General features: G+C 30.9%; 1 protein-coding gene across 2 annotated transcripts in view; it reads left to right on the top strand.

The window, feature by feature from the left end:
* Grik2 (glutamate ionotropic receptor kainate type subunit 2) overlaps positions 1-23224 on the top strand; it is a 645182-nt gene extending 621958 nt beyond the window's left edge. Inside the window, exons 15-16 of one of the 2 annotated variants that reach the window (XM_076859896.2) lie at positions 9965-10215; positions 22973-23224. In XM_076859896.2, coding sequence (XP_076716011.2) covers positions 9965-10215; positions 22973-23137 — 416 coding nt within the window. In that variant the 3' untranslated portion in view covers positions 23138-23224. Of the gene's footprint in view, positions 1-9964; positions 10216-18942; positions 18991-22972 lie in introns of those variants that run through there. The other variant, XM_076859897.2, reaches the window with a different exon arrangement.
* The last annotated feature ends 1370 nt before the right edge of the window (positions 23225-24594 follow it).

Below are 24594 nucleotides of genomic sequence, written 5' to 3'. Positions count from 1 at the left end.
TCACTATGTTGCTGGGTTTGTCATATATAGCCTTCATGATCTTGAGGTAGATTAGTTCTATCCCTAGTTATTTTAGTTCTTTTTTTATGAATAGATGGTGACATTTGTTGAAGGCTTTCTCTGCATCTTTTGCAATGACTATGGGATTTTTGTTCTTAATTTTATTTATGTGATAAATTTGGCTTATTTTCTTGTGTAAGTTAAACGATCCTTGCATCCCTGAAGTAAAACCAACTTCGTCATGATGTATAATCTTCTTAATATCTGTAAAAAATAATTTGCTAATATCTTATTAAGTACTTTTACATCTAAATTTTCAAAGTAGTCTCTAATGATCCTTTGCATTTCTGTCATTTCTATGGTGATTTATCCTTTTGCATCTAACATCCCATCAGAGATCTATAGTTTTCTTTTCTTAATGTGTCCTTAAATGGTTTTGATATAAGTGGAATACTGGCTTCATAGAATAAACTTGGAAATATTCCATTCTATTCTATTACATGAAATAATTTGAAGAACTTTTGCATTAATTCTTTATTAAAGGTCTTATAGAATTCAGCTAAGATCCATCTGGTGCTTGTTTTTTTTCCTTGGAAGACTTTTTATTTCTGCTTCTATCTCATTGTTCACTATTGGTCTGTTTACCTTTTCTATGTGCTTTTGATTCGAATATGGTAGGTTCTTTGTGTATAGAAATGTATCCACTTACCCTAGATTTTTCCATTTAGTGGAAAGTAATTTTTAAAATAATCCCTAATTATCCTTGAATTGCTGTGAAGTCTTCAGTGATTTACCTTTTTCATCTCTAATTTTATTAGTGTGAGTCTTATCTTTTTACCTTCTGGTTAGTTTTACTAAGGGTTTATCAGTCTCGCTTATATGGTCAAAGAATCAATCTTTGTGTTTTTGTATTCTTAATTTTATCAATTTCAGCAAATACCTTAATTATTTCCTTCTTTCCACTGTCTTTTGAATTCATTTGTTCTTGTTTTTCAAGGATGTTGAAATACATCATTTGGTTGTTTTGTTGGATTCTTTCTGATTTTTTTATGTAGGCACTCATAGCCACAAACTTTCCTGTCAGAACTACCTTATAGTGTGCCAAAGCTTCAGGGATGAAATACCACTATTCTCATTTGACTATAAGAATTTTTAAATGTCTACCCTGATTTTTTTGTATCATGCATTCATCATTCAAAATTGTATTGTTCAGGGGCTCGGGTTGTGTCTCTGTAGCACACTTATCTCACACATGTGAGGTACTGGGTTCAATCCTCAACACCACATAAAAATAGTAAACAAAATAAATGCATTGTGTCCATATACAACTTTTAAAAAGTGTATTGTTCAATCTCTAATTTTATTGTAGTGTAGTGTTCTAATTTTATTCTATTATGTTCACATAAGATGCAAGAGATTTTATATATATATATATATATGTGTGTGTGTGTGTGTGTGTGTGTGTGTGTGTGTGTGTGTGTGTGTATGTATTTGCTAAGAGTTGCTTTGTGGCCTCAAATATCATAGCTCTCAACTTTCCTTCTCACCAGTGTTAGGTTGAATGAAATGGGACATTCTACGGGACTGTTGGCGTTTTGCCCAGACAGACCAGATTGATGTACTCCTAGGATGTTGCTGCTGTGGAATTCTAAGAGGGATGCTTCAGTACTGTGGCTTAGCTCCATTCAGGATTTAGTTGGGTGGTACTTGCTCTGGACAGATTAGATCAATATACCTCTAAGGCTAGGCAGGTCCTGATCTCTGCTGTAGATCTCAGAAGCTTTGCAATAATTTTTCTCATGGGCAGGGGAGTCAGCCCTTCACAGGTCTCACTTACTCTGCTTCCCACAGATATATCCTTTCTAGGCTTAGTCCCTGAGTGTATTCATACTGGCCTATTCAGTTTCTGAACCTCTTCATCTGGCCATGTGAGCTGCCAGTTTCAAAGAGAAAATAAAATGTACTTCTCTTCATTTTTCTGATTTGAATACCCCTGGTAATAACTTTCTCTGTGCCTGTGTTACTCATGTTCTGCTGGGTATACCCTAGGCAACATGTTATTGCTTGTTAGGACAGTATGGCAATGTTTGCTGTGATCTCTGGGGCTCCTGCAGCAAATCTTCCATCATGTCCTCCTTAGGTGGTCCTGGCTTCACTTTTCCATTTGCCAATTGAGAAATCCAGAGCCCTTTCAAATACCAGTTGACTGTGTAGACACTGAATCAGCTAATTCCAACTTACTTTTCTGATCTACAGATTTTTCAATGTCAAATATGTGCTTTGTGTTTTTCTTTATATGGTCCCTCCTCTCTGCCATGAATTAGCACCACTGTTGCTGCCACAAACAACTTGGCTTCTATGTATTCTCTGTTTTTCTTTGTTCAATAAATCCAAATTTCCAAGACTCTGTCCAATATTGAATTTCAGTGAAATCCCTTTTTCACCCACCTTACTGAGAAGCAATTACTCCAGCTGCTTGAATCCCAAGCAACAGAATAATTGGAAATGCAGACTTCTTCTAATCTACCATCTTGAATCTCCAATTACCCAAACTTTTAAAAGCTTAGATTTAGCTTCTTGGAAGAGTTAGGGGCTGCAGTTTAGATGGCTGTTGGGTGTCCAAAATTAACATCTGCTACACTTGAGACAAACTTTCATTTGCACAGATTTGGATGTTGACAAATGGTTAAGTAATTAATATTACCTTACATATGCATTTGTTCACAAAAAATTACTTAGTGTGCCAGATGTAATATTATAAAATCAGATAAAACCCCAGTCCTCAGAGAATTTACATCCTTTTGGAATAATACATATTAAACAGCCACCAAAATTATTTTTAAAAACAGACAAATTCTCAAAAAAAGAGCTAAAGTGTTATAATATTGTAAAACAGCATTATTGACTGAGTAAAACATCAAAATGGAAATATAGTGATGTAAAATTCAATCTGAAATTTACATAAAACATTTAGTAGTTCTTAAAAGGGAGTACTATCTCCTGAGGGATCATAAAATATATCTAAAACTAAGAAAATGTAGTGTGATTCCAACTTTCTTAGAAGATTTTGTCATGCATTGATAGAAAAGATAAATCTCTGAAAGAACTAAGCATCTGTTTTGCCTTTAGGGCAACTAGTATTCATTTCAGCATAAGTAGGGAGTCATTTGATAAAATGTAATACTGCCAGTAGAACTATCACTTAAGTATCAAAGTTGATAATTATAGCTGGGTGTAGTCGTACATGCTTATAGTACTAGTGATTTGTGAATTTGAGACAGAAAGATCACAAGCTCAAGTTCTTGGCAACTTGGTGAGATCCTGTCTCAAAATAAAAAGTGATAGGGATATAACTCAGTGGGTGAATACCCCTGGGTTCAATTCCCAGTACCTTAAAAAAATTGTTCATGATTCTATCAAAAAACTTCATACCATTTGTGGTTGCAGCACTTTTACTTATCAAGACACTGACAAAGGAATCCCCTGATTATTCAAGTTAGTATAAGAATTTATGAACATGCTTGCCATCCTAACTTACTCTAAGTGGCCAATACTAGAGGGTGAAATAAGCTTATTTGTGTTATAATTGACCATTTCTTGAATGCATCAAAATTTCATTCAAAAACATACTGAATACTTACTATGTGATAGGCATCATGCTGACACTGAATGGTCTAAAGTGGATAATGGATTGTTTGTTACCACCACTGACAGCGAGTCTGGTCTTAGTGAACACTTAAAGAAAATCATATTTTGGGGTATATGTCTAGAAAACACTTACCAGGCTAAATTCTTTTAAAGAAGAGGAATAATTAAGGCATTATTAAAGTTCTTTGAGACATGTCCCTGGAATGCTATATATTTAAAGATTATGCTAAGATTATATACCCAGGAGTATATAAATTAGTATGTTTCAGAGATTTGCAATATCTTGGGGCAATTACTACATATAATACTAAAAAATGGATATTAATAGCACATTTAAAAAATTATTTTAAACCCACAAAAAGCAAATTGTAACCTATGGTTACTTCTGAATCATGCTCAGCACATAATATAATCATGAGATTTGAACAAATAAAAAATATAAAATAAAGAAAACTGAAGTCCTTCAGGAAGTAAACAGAGAGTATTTGTCATTATGAAAATAAGAAATACTAAGAGTTCTTAGTCTTTTAACAAAATATTTAAAAATTTGGGTTCTATTAGAACAAAACTACATATTTTGTATTTTCTTTCAAAAATTGGTTTAACCAATTTTGGCATACATATATATTTAAATAATTCTTACAGCTCTTGTCCCCCACCCTCCCAAATAATCTTTCAGGGACTTGAAAACCAGGTGTGGAGAACTCAATGTGCTATGAATTCTCATGAGATGATGTTTCATGAAACTTGGAACAATAGATGAAGATGCAAGTTGACAACTTTGCTATCATAATGGATAAAATTGAGAACAAAGGAATTCATATACAGGGAGAGGCAGAAAGAGCTAAAAAGGAACAACATCTTCTTCCTGACCGAACCTATGTCATAAATGTAGTTTATTTTAACCTAAGGCAGTGGATCACAATAAGTATTAATTATTATTTCTAAAACAGCACAATTGAGGTTTTAAAGAAAAATATTGTTGTAGGCACTAAAAGACTTGGGGAAAAAATTTTCCTCTGAAAATAAATTAAAAAGTTATAAGCAAATTTTATTTTATTTTATTTTTTTTGCTGTTTTTGCCTCAGATAGATGCAAAGATAGACATGTTATGGAGAATAATTTAAAATTCTTTGATCAAGAAATTCTTTAAATATGAAACAGTGGCACCTTTCCCCAAAAGAGAAGATTGTGATAAATCCAGTTTGGGAAATATTATTTTAATGGGTTAAACGTTATAAAACCTTGATCTGGAAGTAATGAACCTTTTGGCCTGATGGGTGGAAATTACCAGGCTTGGAATAATATGATTTCAGAATATTTCATTAAATCTGATAGGGTATTAGATAATTTACTGTGCATTAAGAAATAAAAACTGTTTACCGATGAATAAGTCTTTGCCAGAATTAAGATTAATATGGATTGCATTTACCATATTTTTATATGATATCTGGATATACTGAAATAAGGGAAATATTTGTATATAACTGTACATTAGCACAGAGAATTAAAAAGGCAGCATACTGAGCAAATCAATAAATTGTGTATGTCAGACTTAGACTCTAAAATTAACTATGACTTACATGTGTGCTGTATTCTACAAGTGAGGCACTTAGAATGGTAGAAAGGAAAGGATAGAGGGTGGAAAGAAGGGGAAGAAAGATAGGAGGAGAGTTGATCAGGGGTAGGAAGGGAAAAGAAGACATTGGGAGGAAGGAAATAAAAGGAAAAGAAAAGATGGGAGGAGTGAAAGACTAAGACAAGGAAGGGCAGAAGAATAGAAGCTGTGAGGGAGGGGCAAAAAGAGGAAGGAAGGGAAAGAGGGAGGGAGACAGGGAGAGATGAATCATCTAAATTTACCTCTGAAATCTTTGCTGAGATTTGTTTCTATTATTTATAATAATCACAGTTTATTCTAGGAAATTTTAGTAAATATCTTGGAAGAAATTCTTATAAAATCACAATTTTACATGAAATTATTTGATCAAAATTCAACATTTAGGGACTTTTGGAGTAAAAAATTTTATAATTGAGGAAATTCTGCATGAGGACATTGTCATTTTTATTTCTCCATCCACATACTGTCACAGTATGTCGCTCAAAACAACCTCTATACCTCCTTGGATAGCTCAGTTTGAGCTTCATGTCTTATGCATATAACATCAAAAGGTTTCCTTGGAATAAACATATGTCTTTCTTTCTCTTTCTCTTTCTTTTTCTTCTTATGCAAACTGGAACTCTTTTTACCTTATCACATGGTATTTTGGTAACTTCTAAAAAGATAATTTTAAAAACAATGTTCCCTTACTGTAAATATGGAGAATATGATGAAATAACCAAAGAAAGTAAAATGAGAGAAAAAATATAAAAAGAACCAAAGAACCATGATAAAGATGCAAAGGCTAAATTCAGCTTTAGGAAGTGTTTGACTTATTTTGAATATCTACTTAAGTGTAGATAGTTTTACACAAAATATTTTATATGACTTCATAAAAACTGAAAATGAATGGTCACTGTGGAAATTCCACAGAGTTTCAATAAAACTGGAAATGAAGGTTGTCTGTCTACTGTAGATGTTGCAGATTTTTCGATAGTTTTGTCTATGTTGCTTCGTTCATTTATTGATTTCCTTAACTTATGGTTGTCTACTTCTTAAGAATTTGACTAATTATTTTTAGTTGTAAGTTTGTAAGCATATTTGTGAGTTTTAATAGACAACTTTATTATTTCCTCAGGTATTTTTTTTCCAAATAAAACAGAGACCTCTTGAAAAAAATGCATCTCTTCCTTGCAGGTGACCTGAAAATGTAAAATTCAGCTTCTCTGTTTAACCCAATTCCATCAGTTCCTTGCTGGTCAGTATATGAATTGAGGCTGGAATTGGGACTATCTATCTAACTAATGACTCTTCACTTCTTTAGGGCTAAGCACATGGCTGTTCATGTCACAGAAGAATGAAAGATACTCTTTATTCTTTGATCTCAATATGTCCTTGAGATTTCACAACTGGATGAAATTTCAGTCCACATTTTTCTTTGTAGAAATACTTCCCAATGAGCTTCAAATTCTATATCAAAGCAGTAGCATTCTTTGTTGAAATATTGTTCCATTGAAATAAAAAAAACTTAAACTAAGTAAATGAAATAATAATATGTAAAACATCAGTGATTTGCAGTTATTGATTATATTTATATATTATTTCATCCTATTAAAACCTCAAAATAAGTTGTAGTAACTTTATAAGTTTGATTAAAACAAGATATCAATTAAACATTACTGTGCTCAGGAGAACAAGTGTACTAAGGTTTTCTACCAATGGGAATTTTTTGTATTTGCAAGTAACCCAATTCAAGTAATCCAATTCTATACAACCTGTGACATTTTAAATTCACATCAAGTAGCAAATAAAACTGTATGCCCATTGTCTGCAAAATATTGAATGATTAGATACGGTTTGTTCATCACCACTACCTTTCACTATTGAATTGGTAACTATTGAATTGGAAATTGGAAATAGGAAGCTCAGCTGACAAGGAAACAAGAAAGGCCCATCATTTGCTAAGAAGTAGTTTGTTTTTGTAGATCTGTGTCTAGTTTCGTTCTTGAAATTATAGTGGAGAATGTTGTGTTTGACTATATCAGAACAAACATTCCAGTACAGTTCTGTGGGTATGGTGATTTGGAAAAAAAAAAAAAACAAAAAACACAACTAATATTCTGTCAAAACTACTCAGGATGAGAAATAAGCTGGCCCAAAGTATTTAGCTGGATTAAGAGTGTTCTGTATTTGATAGTCCCTTTTCAAATAACAATCCTCTTAAATCTTGCTTATGATTATATTTCCAGAAGAGAAACTACATCTTGTGTTAGCCAGGTATGGCCATTTTCAGAAATACTGTCAGAAAAATGTTTGTTTTAAATGAAAATCACATTGTGCTTAAAAGGGAAATTTCCTCATCTTTCAATTAATATTTATTTTATAGGGAAAAACATTAATAAGAATGGTTATTCAGAGTAAGAGTGACCTTTGAGCTAGTGCTAAGCTAGATATGGTGGATTAATGAAAATGGATAGTCAAAAAAAGATGGGTTCTAGGGGCTGGGGTTGTGGCTCAGTGGTAGAGCACTTCCCTAGCACATGTGAGGCACTGGGTTTGATCCTCAGCACCACATAAAACAATAAATAAATGAGCAAAATAAAGGTTAAAAAAAAAAAGATGAGTTCCATGGTGTTTTATTACATTTCAAATAGACCCAAATCATAGATTGTTACTCTTTCATTCTTTCTTTTATTTTTGGTACTGGGGATTGAACTCAGGAACACTCAACAATTGAGCCACATCCCCAGCCCTATTTTGTATTTTACTTAGAGATAGGGTCTCATTGCTTAGTGCCTCTCCATTGCTGAGATTGGCTTTGAACTCACAATCCTCCTGCTTTAGCCTCCAGAGCCGCTGGGATTATAGGCATGTGCCACATTCTTTACAATGTCCTTAATCAAATTTTATGCTCCGCAGAAGATACAAACATTTGTCTAAAGTTTATGAGAATTCAGAGAGATAGATGAATGAATGGGTGGTTGTATAAACCAATCAATATCTTCTCCAAAGAGCATGTAATATAGAAAAACAGGTTCTATTTAGACAGGTAATTAATAATAACAATAGATTACTTAAATTAATTGTCCAGTACCTAACTGTTCCAAGTAGAAATTAGAACGGAGTAATACACTAAAATTTGAAGAGTGTATGGGGGCGGTAGGCAGAATTCCCACTGAGCATTGGAATTTGAGTTGTATTTGAAAACGAGCATAGGAAGGAAACTGGGAACAGGAATTCCTTTATTATACTTGAAATTTATTCCATAATAAAAAAATTGCAGAGAAAGTTACAATTACAAAGATGAATAATAGCCTTTTTAAAGAAAAACCATGAAAAAAGTTTTATAGAAACCATAGGCTTTTCTACTCTTTTGAGTAAAGTATTGTGTTAAAGAAATAGCTCACCAGTTGTGTTTGAAAGATCTTCACTACCTCAACATTTTCAACACACTTACATGATACAATTCTTCTTTGCTTTTACTTTACCTCATCTTGCAAGGAAAGATCTATGAATGTAGATATATTTACACATATACTCACAGGCAGCATTAAATAAAAGCTGAAATGTTTAGTATTTTTCTATAAGCAGAAAAACATGATGGGTGAATTTGTGCTGAAAAAAATGGAATGTGAAGTATAGTGTTCTAGCAAAGAAAATTACACTTTAGAAGCAGGCTATTTCTGGATGGGAGAATGCATGCAATAAGTCCAATTTCTTGGGTCAGATTTTGAAAGATGCATGCAGTTCAATGTTTTTTTTTTTTTCTGCTTCTAGGCATTCAATTAGTCAAATAATATTTACCAAGTAATTGCTAATGTAGATTAACATATACCTTTAAAAGCAGAATTCTAAATGAAAAAAAAATTACACTCAGAATTGAATCCAGATATGCTTACCACTGAGCTGCATCCCCAGTCCTTTTAAATTTTTTATTTTGAGACAGAATCTCACTAAATTGCTAAGGGTCTCACTTGCTGAGGGAGACCTCATACTTCAGCCTCAGCCTCTGCCTCTGGAGTCACTGGGATTACAGACGTGCGCCACATTGCCTCCACTGAAAAGAACATTTTTCTCCAAAGCACAAAATGACAAACAATCAAAAATATTTTACACAATCAAGTCAGAGAGTCTATGAATTATGAATTACATTTCCATAATGAATTTCAAATAATCCAATTCTATATAACTTTCGACTTTTTAAATTCACATCAAGTAGCAAATAAAACTGTATGCCCATTATCTGCAAAATATTGAATGATTGAATACGGTTTGTTCATCACTACTACCTTTAACTATTTAATTTCATATTGAGAAAAATAATTTCCCTACATTCCTAAAAATAAAACTACTGACTTAAGAGTGCTCTGACTTCACTGTAGAACCATTCTTAGATGTGAACTAAACATCTTTGTACTCTACCTTTTCCTTTTGTGAATTCTTTCTTACTGTTTGATTTATTTTCCAATGCTATGTGCTGTCAGCTTATAAAGTGGAAAAATTTCTTAGCAAAATTCATGTATCCTGCAAAATCTAGAAAGGCTTTCTGTTTTATTTATCTTATTAAACTTCTATTATCTTTTCCCAGTTGATTTCTTGAGTGTGAATATATGCACACTCAAGCATTTGGAAAAATGTCTGCTTTCCTCTCATCTTGCTAACCTTTAGTTATGAAATTCTGTGTTCCTTGAATGGTTAACATGTCCTCTCCTTTCATAGGTTCTCCATACAGAGATAAAATCACCATAGCAATTCTTCAGCTGCAAGAAGAAGGCAAGCTGCATATGATGAAGGAGAAGTGGTGGAGGGGCAATGGTTGCCCAGAGGAAGAAAGTAAAGAGGCCAGTGCCCTAGGGGTTCAAAATATTGGTGGCATCTTCATTGTTCTGGCAGCCGGCTTGGTGCTCTCAGTTTTTGTGGCAGTGGGAGAGTTTTTATACAAATCCAAAAAAAACGCTCAATTGGAAAAGGTAAATGTCACATTTTTGCAATTTAAAACACTTATTTTTGTTATAATAAAACACAAATAAAAAACTTTTTGATCTTTGCAACCAAGGGTAGTGCTTTAGAACTGTGGCTGTTAATTGTCTATGTCATTTATCATATAAAAAATTGCATTTTGTGAAATATAAAATATTTCACAAAAAGACTCATGATCACCCTCACAAAATTTAATTTCATTGTAATATATTTAATTATAGTCAACTTCAGAACAAATAGCTATTCCCATATTTTTAGAATCTGAATTAAGGGCAAATTTTGTTGCTTAAAGTTCATTGTAGTTAGATTAATAGAAGGTTACAGCTAATGAAAATTATAAATTGTATTATTTTTAAAAAAGCACTCTGCAGATAAAAAGGTATAATACTATAAGAGTTTTGAGACAGAGATGTGAAATTTTATTTGGACATAGTTAACAAAATAAATTTATAGTTAAAAAACCTTAGCTTGCATTGTAGACATTTTAACTAACTTTCCTGTATTAATGAATATTTGGAAATATCATGGTTTCTTTTTTGCCACTTAATATATTAATATTATTATTAATATATTATTATTTATGAGTCTTTTTCCTAACTTGTGTCAGAGTCTTTATAAGAATATATGTATAATCTCAAATATATTGAAACTATTTTTTTTCTTTTCATTTAAATATATTTAGTCATTTGTATAAATGCTTTTGTATTCTATTCTTGAGAAGTTTGTGACCTCATTTACAGTTTTTATTTCTAGTTCTATAATTGTAAATATGACAGAGAATATTTGAAAAATCATTCCAGGTGACTTTTTGTATGTATGGTTATAGCTCTGGACCTGAAATAACTAATATTTTTAAGTCTTCCAGCACTTTGTGTATATAGTCTTTTGCAAATGAACATCTTTGTGTTTTTAATAAAATTCAACAACTTTTAGGTCTTCAGCACCTATGTTAGAGTAAAGTTATGGTCTCTTTAATTTTTGAAAGGTTAATGAACATTTATTGGTAAATACAAAGAACAAAAAGTGGTATTTAAAAATAATGTCATATGGTAATACAAGGGAAATATATTCTGTTAAAATTCTTTGAAATACTAATGCCTTCAAAACTGATCTTGAAAACATAGTTGAAACTATCTTTCTTTTGCTTATTGTTATGACAACTGTCTCCTTTCTGAAATCAGGAATTTGGATACGGTTTTCACATATTTATTTGACTACAGTTCTTGAAACTTACAAATAACGTTTTTAAAGTAAATGAATATTTTATAAGCTCATTTTGCTTGTGACTAAAGTAGCCAATTATGAACCTTGAAAATTTCGGAAAATCATGGAATTTTCCCTCAACAACATTAAGAATGACTATTTCTCCTGATTTGAAAAATCAAATATTTTTTGTACCTGTGTGACTAATAATGACTAAATACAGTTTTTTTTTTATTATGAACCTTTCTCTGGTATAAAAATGAGTTTTAAAATTAAATCCAAAGAGTAACCAAAAAAAAAAAAAAAATTAACTCATCACTTATTCTTGTCATTATAATTTGTGAATAAATGTGATATTTGGTTATTTAATGCTTAAAATATGAACAAAATGATAGAAGGAACTTGGGTTTTCTAATTGGAACTTCAAATCATTCATATGTAATTATTTTCTTTAAGTTATAACTTAATATTAAAATAAAATAGACAAATTAAATCTGGACATATGTATTATTCTATTGTCCTTATCTCTAGGTGTCTTGTTCATTTGATATACCTAAAACAACACTAAAAAAAGAAAAAAAAAGTTCTTTTGAAAACAAAAACAAAGAGAAAAGTGATTTAATTTTGAAAATAAACTCCCTTTATTGTTATTATATATAATTAATTCAGTTGAATTTTTCAGATGCCAAGCAGAATTTTTGATATTCTGTGGACATATATGACTTTCTAAAAATTAGGAAAAGGAAATTAATGTCTTTTTTAAAAACCTGAGACAGATAGGGGCAGTATCATTATACTGGGAAGGATGTGAACAGTAGTTCTTATTCAGCACAGACTGGGTACCGCAGTCTCACAGCCCATGCTTGCACAGGGCCGCCACATAACTCCCCTAGGGAGATTCAGATTTTCTACCTCAGCACTGGTGATGATTCAGATCCTTCCCTGGCTTCTGCTGTAGTTTCATCTTTGACTTCTCCAGTGTATATATTTCTTCTAATTGCACTATTTTTTTTTTAATTTACAAGATCATATTTTGCATTTTCACTAGAACAAACCTTGTCCAGTTTTCTACCTTGCAAATTCCCACCAATCATTTTAGGTTAGGCATTAAATTGTCTAGGCCTGTTCCCTAATCGATAGTTTTAATGGGTTTGGGCTTAAGGCATGGCTTGTATCTACAAGACAGAGGTGGGTTTTTAATTTCTGTTGCAATGAAAACAATGTGGCCTGTACATTTCATGTTTTTGCTTGGCTGATTTCAGGTCCAATCATCATCCAACATTCATCCCCTGTTGAAATGTTGGGAAGCTATTTTCCTCATTTTAAATAATTTCTGGAATTAAGTGTAGATATCTTTTCTCTGTAAATCCTATGCACATCTTCATTATTTCTAACCATACTACCAAATTTAGCTTTATTGTTTCTGCTTGAGGCACTTTTCTCCCTGGTAAACTGTTATTTCCCTTTGGACAAGAACTTTGCTCTTTTCTTTGTATCTCAACGATCTTGGCATAATTCTATCAATCATTTAAATTCATGATGAAATTGATTCCAGTAAGATATTTTAAAAGTACATCATAGAGAAAATTTTAGTACATTAAGTGATTATTGATTTATTGGAGGTGACTCATTCTATTTATTGTGATAAACTGTGTTCAAGAGCTTAATTCTTCATTTTTTCTTGAAATCTGTTAGGCTTTATAATCCAGCCTAACAGATATTTAACACCTTACTTAATTTATTAAAATTAGCTATAACATATTCCTGGTTTTTATCATAAAATATTCATGAATCCATATAGCAATTCACAATTTACTTAAATTTGTCATAATGGGTGTTTTAACCTAAAATTTTTAGAATTAAAAACAAGGTAAACAGTTGTGAAATTACTTATTTATTCAATAAATATTTATTAAGAGACAAATTCTGCAATGAATTTCTTTGCACATTGAATGCAAACAAGAGTGTACTAGTCACAGTTATGGCTCAAATTGCATTCTCATCACATTTATCCTTACTAAATTTCTTTCCTCTTGTTTTGATCTATAGCATTTCAGTATTAAAAAAAATCAACTTCCCTGTCTCTATCTGAATATTGTGTCATATATAATGTATAGACAGCATAGTTGAATATGAACTTTATGAATCAAATTTATGAATATGTAATATATTTACATATCAGTCTTACATTTACTGGTAATGATGATGATGAAATTAGATCAATAACTTTTATTGTTTAAAGATGGAAATAAAATATCTTATATGACTTTTATGTTGTAAAATATTATTGAAAATAACTCTTGATAACCATAGCTTTTCTCATAATTCCAAGCTGATAATTAAGCCTAGTATATAAAAGTATCATTTTAGTTCAATCCCTAGCACCACAAAAAGAAAAACACCACATTATATTAAAATGAATCAATGTAAAAATGAAAACAGGGACTAAAATGGAAATATATAGAGTATAAAAATAAATAAACATGAATTGCATTGTTTTCAGATAACCATAGATGGTATATAATAATTTGTATAATATCGACTTTAATTTTGATGCAAATATTAAAGCATCAAAGATACATTGATTTTTATTTATTCACATTTTTAAAATAAATAAGTATTTTTCTGATTTTTTCCAATTGGACTATTTGGAGGAATGCTCAAAAGTTTTTCTTGTCTGAATATATTTTTAAAAGTAACCAATCAATATGTGCATTTTATATAATTTTATTTTGGTATTAACTTTTCACTGATTGTAAATGTGTTACTCTGTAAGATTGTAACAATTGAATTGGAGTAAACAATCCAAGAACTAGTCCTATACCTCACACAATGATAAGTACATTTTAGGTGCATAGATTTGTTGAATAGGTCTCATTATGTCCTTATGATTCTTCTAGTTGAAACAAGCTGCTTAACAAAACAGTTTTCTATGGTACTTATAGTAATATACTAGCTTTGTAAGTATATTGTAATATTTTTTATCTTTATAAAATTATTTGTAACTTAATTATGGTTCATTAATTTATGTTTAAAATTTCTCATTCTTACATAATTAATGTCCTGTTTTAAAAAATATCCACAACTATGTCTTATGTTGACTTTCAGCTAGAATAGTAACATATACATAGATACATTTTGGCCTGATATACATACAAAAATACTGTATTCCCTACTTAACAAAATGAATTTAATTGTACAAATTGTTTTTATTGAATGTCTTGGCCATGAGTAATTGAGTCCTCTGACACAAAAACATCTTCAAAAAGTGCCCCAAATATTTACTATTTTATCATATTTATTTACAATAAATACAGTGAATAATCTGAGAAATAAAATAAATAGTTGCTTTGATAATGAGCTGGTAAGATAGATATCTTGAGCACATATATTTGTTCTACTATATTTCTAAGATGGTTGAAGTGTACAGTATTATATCTATGAGTGATAGTTGTTTCTTTGGGCATAGTTGGTTTCAGTCAATACATTTGTTGTTACTGTAGATCTCTGGAGGACCTTATCCAAGATAATATCCAAAAAATGATATTTTTCTGGTATTGACAGTCCAAAACAAGTTTTTGTAGGGCACCCAGAATGTTTTTGTTTGTAGTTGAATAACATATGTAGAAGATTACTTACTATAAATCAGAGGAGTAGAAGCACAAATAAATGAAACTTTTCAGTGTATGGAGTGATAGGAGAAAATCAGAGTGGTTTAGTTAAAACTTGCAAGACTATGGATCTTTAGTGAAAAATTGTCCATTAAGAAAATGCATTTCAAAGTACCCTGAATTTGTATTTTATAGAAGCCAAAGAATTAAAACAAGTTCCTATATACAAATTGCTTTCTGTATGTTGAAGAATTAGTGTTTACAGAAATAGTTCTTTTTAAAGAACCCATTTATTGAATAAATTACAGTAATTCAAACTGTGTTATAAATGATCAATAAAGATTTTGTTTGATTGTTTATGTTTTTCTCAGTGATGTCTATTTACACAATGCAAAATACCTGCACTTTTCATTAATTAAATTTGATGCAAGAAATTTTAAATGCATTTAAATTTTCAGAACTTAAAAGCTTTAAGTTGATTTTTAATAGAAGAATATTTAACTATATAATGTGTTGTTCTTTAAAAGTTATATATTGTAAATAAACTTGGACCAATATTCCCATTAATATTGTTTTTATGTCACTTTGTCTGAGGCAGAGTGTCTTTCAGTTTCCTTTAATGATCTGTATAAAGACCAACTAGGATGGTTTTTTAAAATGTCTTTATATATTAATATGAGATACTTGGAAATAATATTTCTGTATGTATTTAACTCACTAATCCACTTTCAGCTAAAGGATTTTCAAGTCAACTATTTATGATGATGCAGTCTTTATTTATCCCTGCAAGTGATGTTCTAAAACTGAGATTGTAGCTTGACAAATGACCATTTTGCTATCATATTTTTTTATAAATGACTTTAGGTTTTTTTTTTTTTCTTTTTAGTTATAGATTGACACACAATATTTATTTATTTTTATGTGGTTCTGAGGATCAAACTCAGTGCCTCAAACATAAGAGTCAAGCACTTTACCACTGAGCGACAGCCCCAGCCCGACTTTAGGCTTTTTGACATGCATGTCGATGTCACTTGAGTACAAAACTATCCAAAGAGCCATGAAAATGTCATTACCTGTATTGTGCAGAGGAGGATAGTGTCTCAAAGGTCAAATATGTTACTCAAGGTCAATGATGCTTAGTCTAACACTTTAAATTATCTCATACTATACACAATGAAGGTGATTATTTAACTATTTTTTATTGTTTATTTTCCCTTGAAGTTGCACTGAGACAATCTATAGATTAGGAGTTTTAATAAAATAAACAGACTGCAGTCTTAGATCATAGGCACTGTCTAATTATTTCATTTTCCAAACTATATTTTTTTTATTGGTTGTTCAAAATATTACAAAGCTCATGACATATCATCTTTCATACATTTGATTCAAGTGGGTTATAAATAAATAGTTTTAGAATTAGAAATACATGAGAGCACAATTCAACCTTGTTTTAATCAAGTTTAAAATTGGTTTAGCCTTTCTTTACTTTCTAAAAATTAAATAAATGGGATTATGAACCTATAATGGAAGTGCATTAGGAATTAAGATATGAAATCCTATCATTTTTGACAGCAAAGGTGGAACTTGATTTCATTTTTAAGTAAAATAAGCAGACCACATAAAGGCAAGTACCATATGATCTCACTTGTATGTGGAATATAAAAAGCTTGTTTTCTTAGAACCTGAGCGTGGAATGGTGGTTATCAGAGCCTGCAAAGAGTCAGAGGGAGAATGGGGAGAGAAGAGGTTGATCATTGGGTATAAAATTAAAAACAAGAGTGAAATATTCTGGTATGCTATTTTATAATAGGATAATTAGGGAAAACAATGGCAGTGCTGTACATCTCAAAAAGCTAGAAGAAAGGATTTTGAATGTTTTCATTATAAAAAAATGAGAAATGTTTGAGGAGATGTGTTTAACTGTCTTAAACGTCCCATGATATATCTGTATCAATGAATCACATTACACATTAATATATACAATTTTATGTTTTTATGTATTAGTTTAAAAAATAAATTAATTTATTTCACTGGTGTATTAACTAAAGTTGCTTTGAATCTAGCCAGAACTTATTTATTGATTTTTCTAGCTAAAATAGGGAAGTGTGAAAAGGTCTAATGAAGATGTATTTTTCCTAGTCTCACTGTATTTGCAAATATGATATGAAGATATTGGGTAACTTTTCTTAAGTCAAGGCTTCTTAGAATATTTTAATCTTTGGCTATGTTTATCATTGTAAAATAATCCAGGCTAAAACATAACATGCTTTGTCATTTGATTTACTCAGAAAGATATGCTTTTCATTTTTCTGTATTTTTTCTGTTTGCTATATAATTTAGTATGCAAATAATTTAACATTTAATAGGAAAAGAATCCAAGCAAAAAGATCAACTAAGAATGAAATCATCATTAATGAGGCTGCCTCATATAATAAAGCATTCATATAATGAATGCTAAGAGATTAATGTTCTTGTCTTAACTTTGATGTTAGCTGTGTGCTTATAGGTACAACTTAAATACTTAAGTTTTAGTTTCTCTTATTACAAAATTACATTGATTAAGCAATAGGGTCTCTACAAACCTTACACATAAAGTCCCTTCTGACTCTGTAAGTCTTATGTAAATAGCATAACTTTTTCAAAATCATAGCTACAATAAAACTGAAAATCAAGATCAAAGTTGCTATATATTTTTGAACATGAGTGTTTTAACAATTCATTTATCATCTCTCTTTGCTTCACATAGCCTTAGGTCAATTCAGACTTCTGATATACAGCCTTAGCTGTTTGATAACTTTAAAAGGTTACCAGTTAAAAATAGTATAAATCAAAAGGAAAAATTTAATGGGTCACATTAAATGATATTTGTTTTCTGATTTAATACTCTAATATTCATATAAATACTATATGAAATATTCTATACATTTTATTCCCTTTTAGTTATTTATTTAATTATTATTTAATGTGATATAATTTTCTGTAATGGATGACAGTAACTATTTTGATTTGCATCCACTACATACAATTCATGTTTCTACAGCAAATGGCTTATAGGGACAGAAATTAAGTGGAAAGTGTCAAGAATGTATTGATTATCCATAACTGGTTAAAAAATTTTAAATGAAAACCACAAAATGGAACAGTTTAGTTGTCATATGCTGGTATATGTTATTAGATTAATTACAAAACCTGATACAGCAGATCAAAGATATTTTCACAGGGATTCAAAAAACAACTATATGAAAAAGTGTTTGTGAATCATTCTGAATGATTTAGTTAATTCTCTCAAGAAATAGGATAGTAAGACACATACAATAGTTTCATTCTTAAAAACAAACACTAATAAAGACTTGATAGTAACATATACTTTATGATTATTTGTTTAGGTGATAAGCAAATACATTAATTTAACATGAGAATGATGAGCTTAAGAGTTAAAAATATCAAACTTGTAATTTTTCTGCAGTCTGGTTTTAACTTAATAATAAATTTTATGACTGTGTTCAATGTGGAGTGTGGTTATATCTAGAATACTAATGTTTAAAATATCTGTTTTCCAAAAGCTGTCACATCATGTTTTCATATATCTATAAATTGGAAAGTTAAGTTATTCTGAAATACCAACAATGGTGTTTTGTGAAACCACTTAAGTGCACATGTATCAGTGGACTACTTATGTGTGTTTTTATTATACTCAAAATACAAGTTAGGGCTTTAAAATCAATTTAAATTAACCAGTTTCATACTTTTAAAAGTTTCTAGGCATTTATTATTTGAACAATGAGAAATGTAAATGTAAATACAGTTTGCTTCTTTTGATCTAGTAAATTTTGTAAAGAATTTTACTTATTTTAATGCAATTATACATGCTAACAGCTCAAAGATTTAAATTTTCATTTTCAGGAATCTTCTATTTGGTTAGTGCCACCATACCATCCAGACACTGTTTAGTAAACTTTTGAAACTTACTAAAAGAGGTTTTTAATAATGGTTAGTATCCTTGTGCCTTTCTTTTTTCTTTTTGTAGTCTGTTACATTAATGTGGAGAAACATTTTCATTGCTGTTTTCACTCTAAGGGACTTCCCTTATGTAAGGACACAATGCATGGGTTTCCCCCCCGTGAGAAGAAGTGATTTATAGGCAAAGTAGTTTTCCCTCTGGTACTTCCTTCTCTACACTTACTTCTTCCTCCCTGTCTCCTTCACTCCTTCCTTGCTTCATTTATTTCTCTTATTCTTTCCTCCTACTAATTCTTTATGATAACTTGGGAAACTCATGTAAAGTGCACATGATTTTTGTAAAGCCTATTTCATAGTTCAATTAAAAAAACTTAAAAATTCTAAACACTTTTGGGAAGTAGAAAATCTGTTTCTATTGAATGCTAACAAGTTAAAGCTTTATGTAAACGTTATAGTAACTTTCTGACAGCATACAATAAGGATATTTCACAAAACTATGTGATTTCAATTTTAGATATATACACAGATCAAGATAGGGAATTTATATTACAGAACAATAACAAAAACCAAACCAAAACTAAACAAAATAAGGTGTATACCCCAGTTAAAAACAACTAAGTCATACTTTATGATATCATTAAATGCCTTTAATTTGTTCTGTTGATTCCAAAATCTTTCTGAAATTGAAAGGATGTCAAAGTTTCATGATGGATTTGAAATAATATCTCAATGAGATAAGAACCTATCTTTTCACAGTAATTTTATTTGTAACCTAAAGGAAAACTATTTTTTCAGGTAATCTTATACTGATAGATCAAAAAGGAACGGGCAAAATTCAGCTTATTTAGAGAGAAGATTAATAAAATTGATATTTTGACATTATACAATCAAGACCATTGGTTTATTAAAGGTTGCTTCAATAAAATTTTCACTTTCTAATGACTTTGTAAAATAAATGAATTCTAAAATGATAAAGGTGGGTTACAGGTTTATAATTTTTAGATTGTTTCTAAATTGGTAACTATAATTACTTAAGATAATTTAAAAGTATAAAAGATAAACTATTCTGATCTTAGATTGAAACAGGTTTTGCCTACATTTTATATTAGTTTTAAAATCTGATATTACATGAAATTACTTAAAATAGTTTTATGCCTTAATTTATATTCTAAGGTAAACATAGGGTACCAATTATTGAATTTACTAGAAATAAAATTGAGTCATTTGTAGTTGCATGTATATGACACTTATAAGATTATTTCCTAAGAAAATTGGTTGCTTAGTCTACTTCTTTAGTACAGACAAAAAAATAATAATAATATTTCCGCCTTTTCTGCTTTGAAACCAATGTAATCAAAGTGCCTGAAAATTGAGACTGCCAAAGAAGGTGATACAAATTAGTCAGTGTTGGGGGAATTTGGTGCATTCGAACATAAATCTTACTTCGAACAATTCCGTATTTCATATCCTACAACATTTTAAGGGTAATGGGATCAAGGTCTGAGCCTGTCACATTATCTAATCCATTCTTCTGTTAAATGTTTCAACAGAGAGCCAAGACTAAGTTACCTCAAGACTATGTATTTCTCCCCCTTTTGGAGTCAGATTTTTCCATTTCTGCAGTGTTGTCATCATCATCATCTTCATCATCATTATCATCATGTTCTTAATAAATACATCTAATAGTAGGTATTAAGCAATGAGAAACACTGTGTCCATACATTGGCTGGCAGGTGCCATAGAAGTCCTTTAATAGATGTATAATTCATGAATTTCAGAACTGTTTATTTTAACAAATAATAAATAATGAATGTTAGTGACTATAATTAATGGGAAATTTATGGATAACATTTAGTCATCACCCATTTTCAGTGATAATAAATTAACATTTTTACTAATTTTATGTTATTTAACAAATGCCAAAGTTTTACATTTGGTTTCATTAAGCTTCTAAATGTGAAAAAGTTTTAAGCAATTAAATCAGAAAAACTGTTAAATAAGAGTTAAAATATTAGGGCCATGTGTACTTATTGTTGCTAATAATTAATTAGATTGCTATTGTTAATTCGATCAGCACTTAAAGAACACATGTGTGTACAAGCAGTGCTATAAGAAATTGTTCTCTGCTCTTTACAGTTCAGCGTGAATGATGCATAGAAGACCTAGAGACCTGATAGAAAAGCATAAAAATGAGCACAAAATACTGGAGAATAGAACTAAATTGAGTGAAAATATTCAGCCTGTGGAAAGGGCTTCCTAGATAAACTAATATCTGTGTCATGTCCTGAGCTAAGGGATAAAATGGTAGTTATATAAAAATGAAAAACCTCAACAGGATAACAGAGCAAGAAGAAGCAAAGGAGAAAAGTTGTGGTGGTAGACAGAGAAAGGGAGAAGTTGGGGTGAGGGAAGATGGGAAAATGGGGAGAGGGCTGAATCAGAGAAGTCACAATGGGAGATATGATTTGACCTGTTTCTTACAGGAGAAAATGTTGTTAATAATTTATGGTTAAATATGTAGATTATCCTGACAACTGTGAGCCCTTACAGATGGAATATAGTAAACACACACTTAGGAAGGCCAGTAAGTAAGTTATTTAAGGAACTTATCAGAGAAAAATGAGGATGTAGACCCAGATGAATAAAAGGGTGTCAAAAATCTCATAACTTGGATACACTGCAGAAGATGGTGTGAATGACAGGAAGTCACTTACCCTCTGATTTATTGTCTCTCTCATGTACAGGCCTAACTAATGTATTGTTTAAAGTGTCACAAAAGACCATGCATGCAAATTAATTTTTAAGAACATCAGACATATGTGTGCTAAAATTTTTATTCTATATCTCTCTTAGAAGTAGTCTAAATTAAGAAACAGCAAGGTAGAAATACCTAATGCAACAAACAGGTCTTCACATGCATTTTTGATTAGGTTTATTTCATCATGTTTTCATATCACTTTTTTACAGTTTTGTAACTGTTTTTGTACTTGTCAATGTTTGGTTGTTGTCTAGATTTTTTGGTTCTTGTACAAAAAGAGCCTAATTTGAGTTTCAACTATGATATGCTGCAGTTGGTTTATCTGATTTGAGTGTAACTAACACATAAATATCACAATCAAGTGGAGAAAGAAACTAACCAAATTTTGTTTCATGTATACAACTCTGTAATGGAATTCTGAGGAGCTGTGATAATGATCCCCAGATATACAGAATATCTAGAAAATCTTTTACAAATAAGATGGGAATTAAGAAAAAATATTGGGTCATTTTTATTTCTCATGGGATGAATTATTTTCAGCCCTCAGTTGTCAAGTTGTTCATGACAAAACAAAAATAATATTTGTTCATAGATGTTTAACACAATTTGTCATTTCATAATTAAATCACATTTGTTTCTAAACACCACTGATATTTTATAGGTAAAGTCACAAAAATGTAATTAAATACTAGAAATTATTTTCATAGCTTTGTCTGTGTGAGTGCTATTTTTGTTGTTTTGAGATGCATAATGAAGAGTCAATGTTTACAGAAAATATGCATATTTCATCTTGTGATCTGAAAAGTAGTACATTTCTTCTATATTGTTTACTTTTTAACTGGCAAGAATGGATTTCTGGTGCAGATTTATGTATGTTTGAATTTAAATTTTAAGGTAGATTTTTATTTTATACTGATCAATTTTACATATGTCATCAGAAAATCTTTTTCAATAGATATGAATTATATACATTACTAGCTGAGAGTTCATTTCTGTATCAGGTGGATATAAACTAGTGCACTTTGATGGCATATTTTAATTATAATATGTTGTATCTTAACACTGTAAAAATTTGTTATAACTTTTATAATGAAAAATTTCAAACCTTTGAGTCTGCTAAATTGGCAAGTCTATTGAGATGGATTTTAATATTGTTTCTGGAAATTTACAGTTTGTCTGTTTTGTAATATTCAAATATTCTGTGTTTTTCTGTAGAGATCCTTCTGTAGTGCTATGGTAGAAGAACTGAGGATGTCCCTGAAGTGCCAGCGTCGTCTAAAACACAAGCCACAGGCCCCAGTTATTGTGAAAACAGAAGAAGTTATCAACATGCACACATTTAACGACAGAAGGTTGCCAGGTAAAGAAACCATGGCATAAAGCTGGGAGGCCAAACACCCAAGCACAAACTGTCGTCTTTTTTTCCAAGCAATTTAGCGAGAATGTTTCCTGTGGAAATATGCAACCTGTGCAAAATAAAATGAGTTACCTCATGCCGCTGTGTCTATGAACTAGAGACTCTGTGATCTAAGCAGTTAAAATGATCAGACTTGATTTACAAGCATCATGGATCAACCAAGTTACACGGGGTTACACTGTTTATCATGGGTTCCTCCCTTCTTCTGAGTGAATGTTACATGCGCATTTTGTGGCTGGTTTCAAATGCAGTCCAGTGAGCAATTACAGGTTCTTTTGAAGCCCATCTGTTGCCAGGAGATGGAATGTCAATGCCCAACAGGGTAACCAGTAGAAAAAAGTCTTTAAGAATAAAAATACTTGGAATCAGCAAAAACTGTAGTGTAACAAGAAACAGTACAGTCTTCTGAGCAGCCAGATAATAGAAGTGATTATGTTACTAGCCCCCATTACTCAGTATTATTGTCTGAATAAACAACATGTGTTTATAGGATGTGAAAAAAATGTAATGCAAAACACATCTGAATTCCATGGAAAGTGGAATATAAAGCAGATCTTCACAATTGTTTTTCTTTCTTTTTTTTTCTTTTTCTGATAATCTGTGTTTCTGATTGAGATAGAAATATCAATTATGAAGGCAATAATGTTTTTTTTTCTTAAGTTCACCAAGACAAGAGATTTAACATGCAACTCTACCAGATCCCTACTTATTCTCCTGATACCCTTTCCCTAACCCCACACCAGAAATAAAAATGCAACAGTTGATTCATTGTTTCTGAGTCGAAAGGATGATGTTTTGCAATCTTTGTCTGAACTTGTAAAGGAGGGCTCAATATTGATTGGTTATGTGAAGGCAGAAGCTTTCATGCTAACATTAAGATACGTCAATCCAAACCCTTGTTCCTGTTAGAAATGAACTTGATGGAGTCTGGGCAGATCTTGATGATAAGAGAAAGGGGACTTGTCATCTACAGAAAAGTATGTGCCAAGAACTTTGAAGTGGACTGCATTTAACAATACAGTCACAATGTTAAATGAACAAAATTCTTGAGCAGTTTTTTTTCAAAAAAATGTTCAGGTTTATTTGTGGAAATGCAAGATTTCTATGAAAATAGTTTTTGTATGGAAATTTTTGTAATACTTTTTATCAACAAAATAAGAACATGTGTTCCTGTCAGGGGTGTGATGTCAAGCATGAATGGTAGTGCGTGTGCACCACCAACGTTTGGTGAAAACTATTTTTATCAAGAAAAAGGAATCATAGAAGAGAAATATTTTCAAGTTAGATAATATAAAAGCTAGGTGCACTACCACCACTGCTTACCATGCCACACCCCTGGTTTCCATGAGACTGACAACATGCTGTAATGAACAATTGTGTGTAAAATGGTAAAAGACACAGACCTCTTGACAACATTGTG

The sequence above is a fragment of the Callospermophilus lateralis genome, chromosome 6, assembly GCF_048772815.1.
Source record: "Callospermophilus lateralis isolate mCalLat2 chromosome 6, mCalLat2.hap1, whole genome shotgun sequence".
Classification (NCBI taxonomy): Eukaryota; Metazoa; Chordata; class Mammalia; order Rodentia; family Sciuridae; genus Callospermophilus; species Callospermophilus lateralis.
The sequence above is the reverse complement of the archived record's forward strand: the minus strand, read 5'-3'. Positions and strand labels throughout refer to the sequence as shown.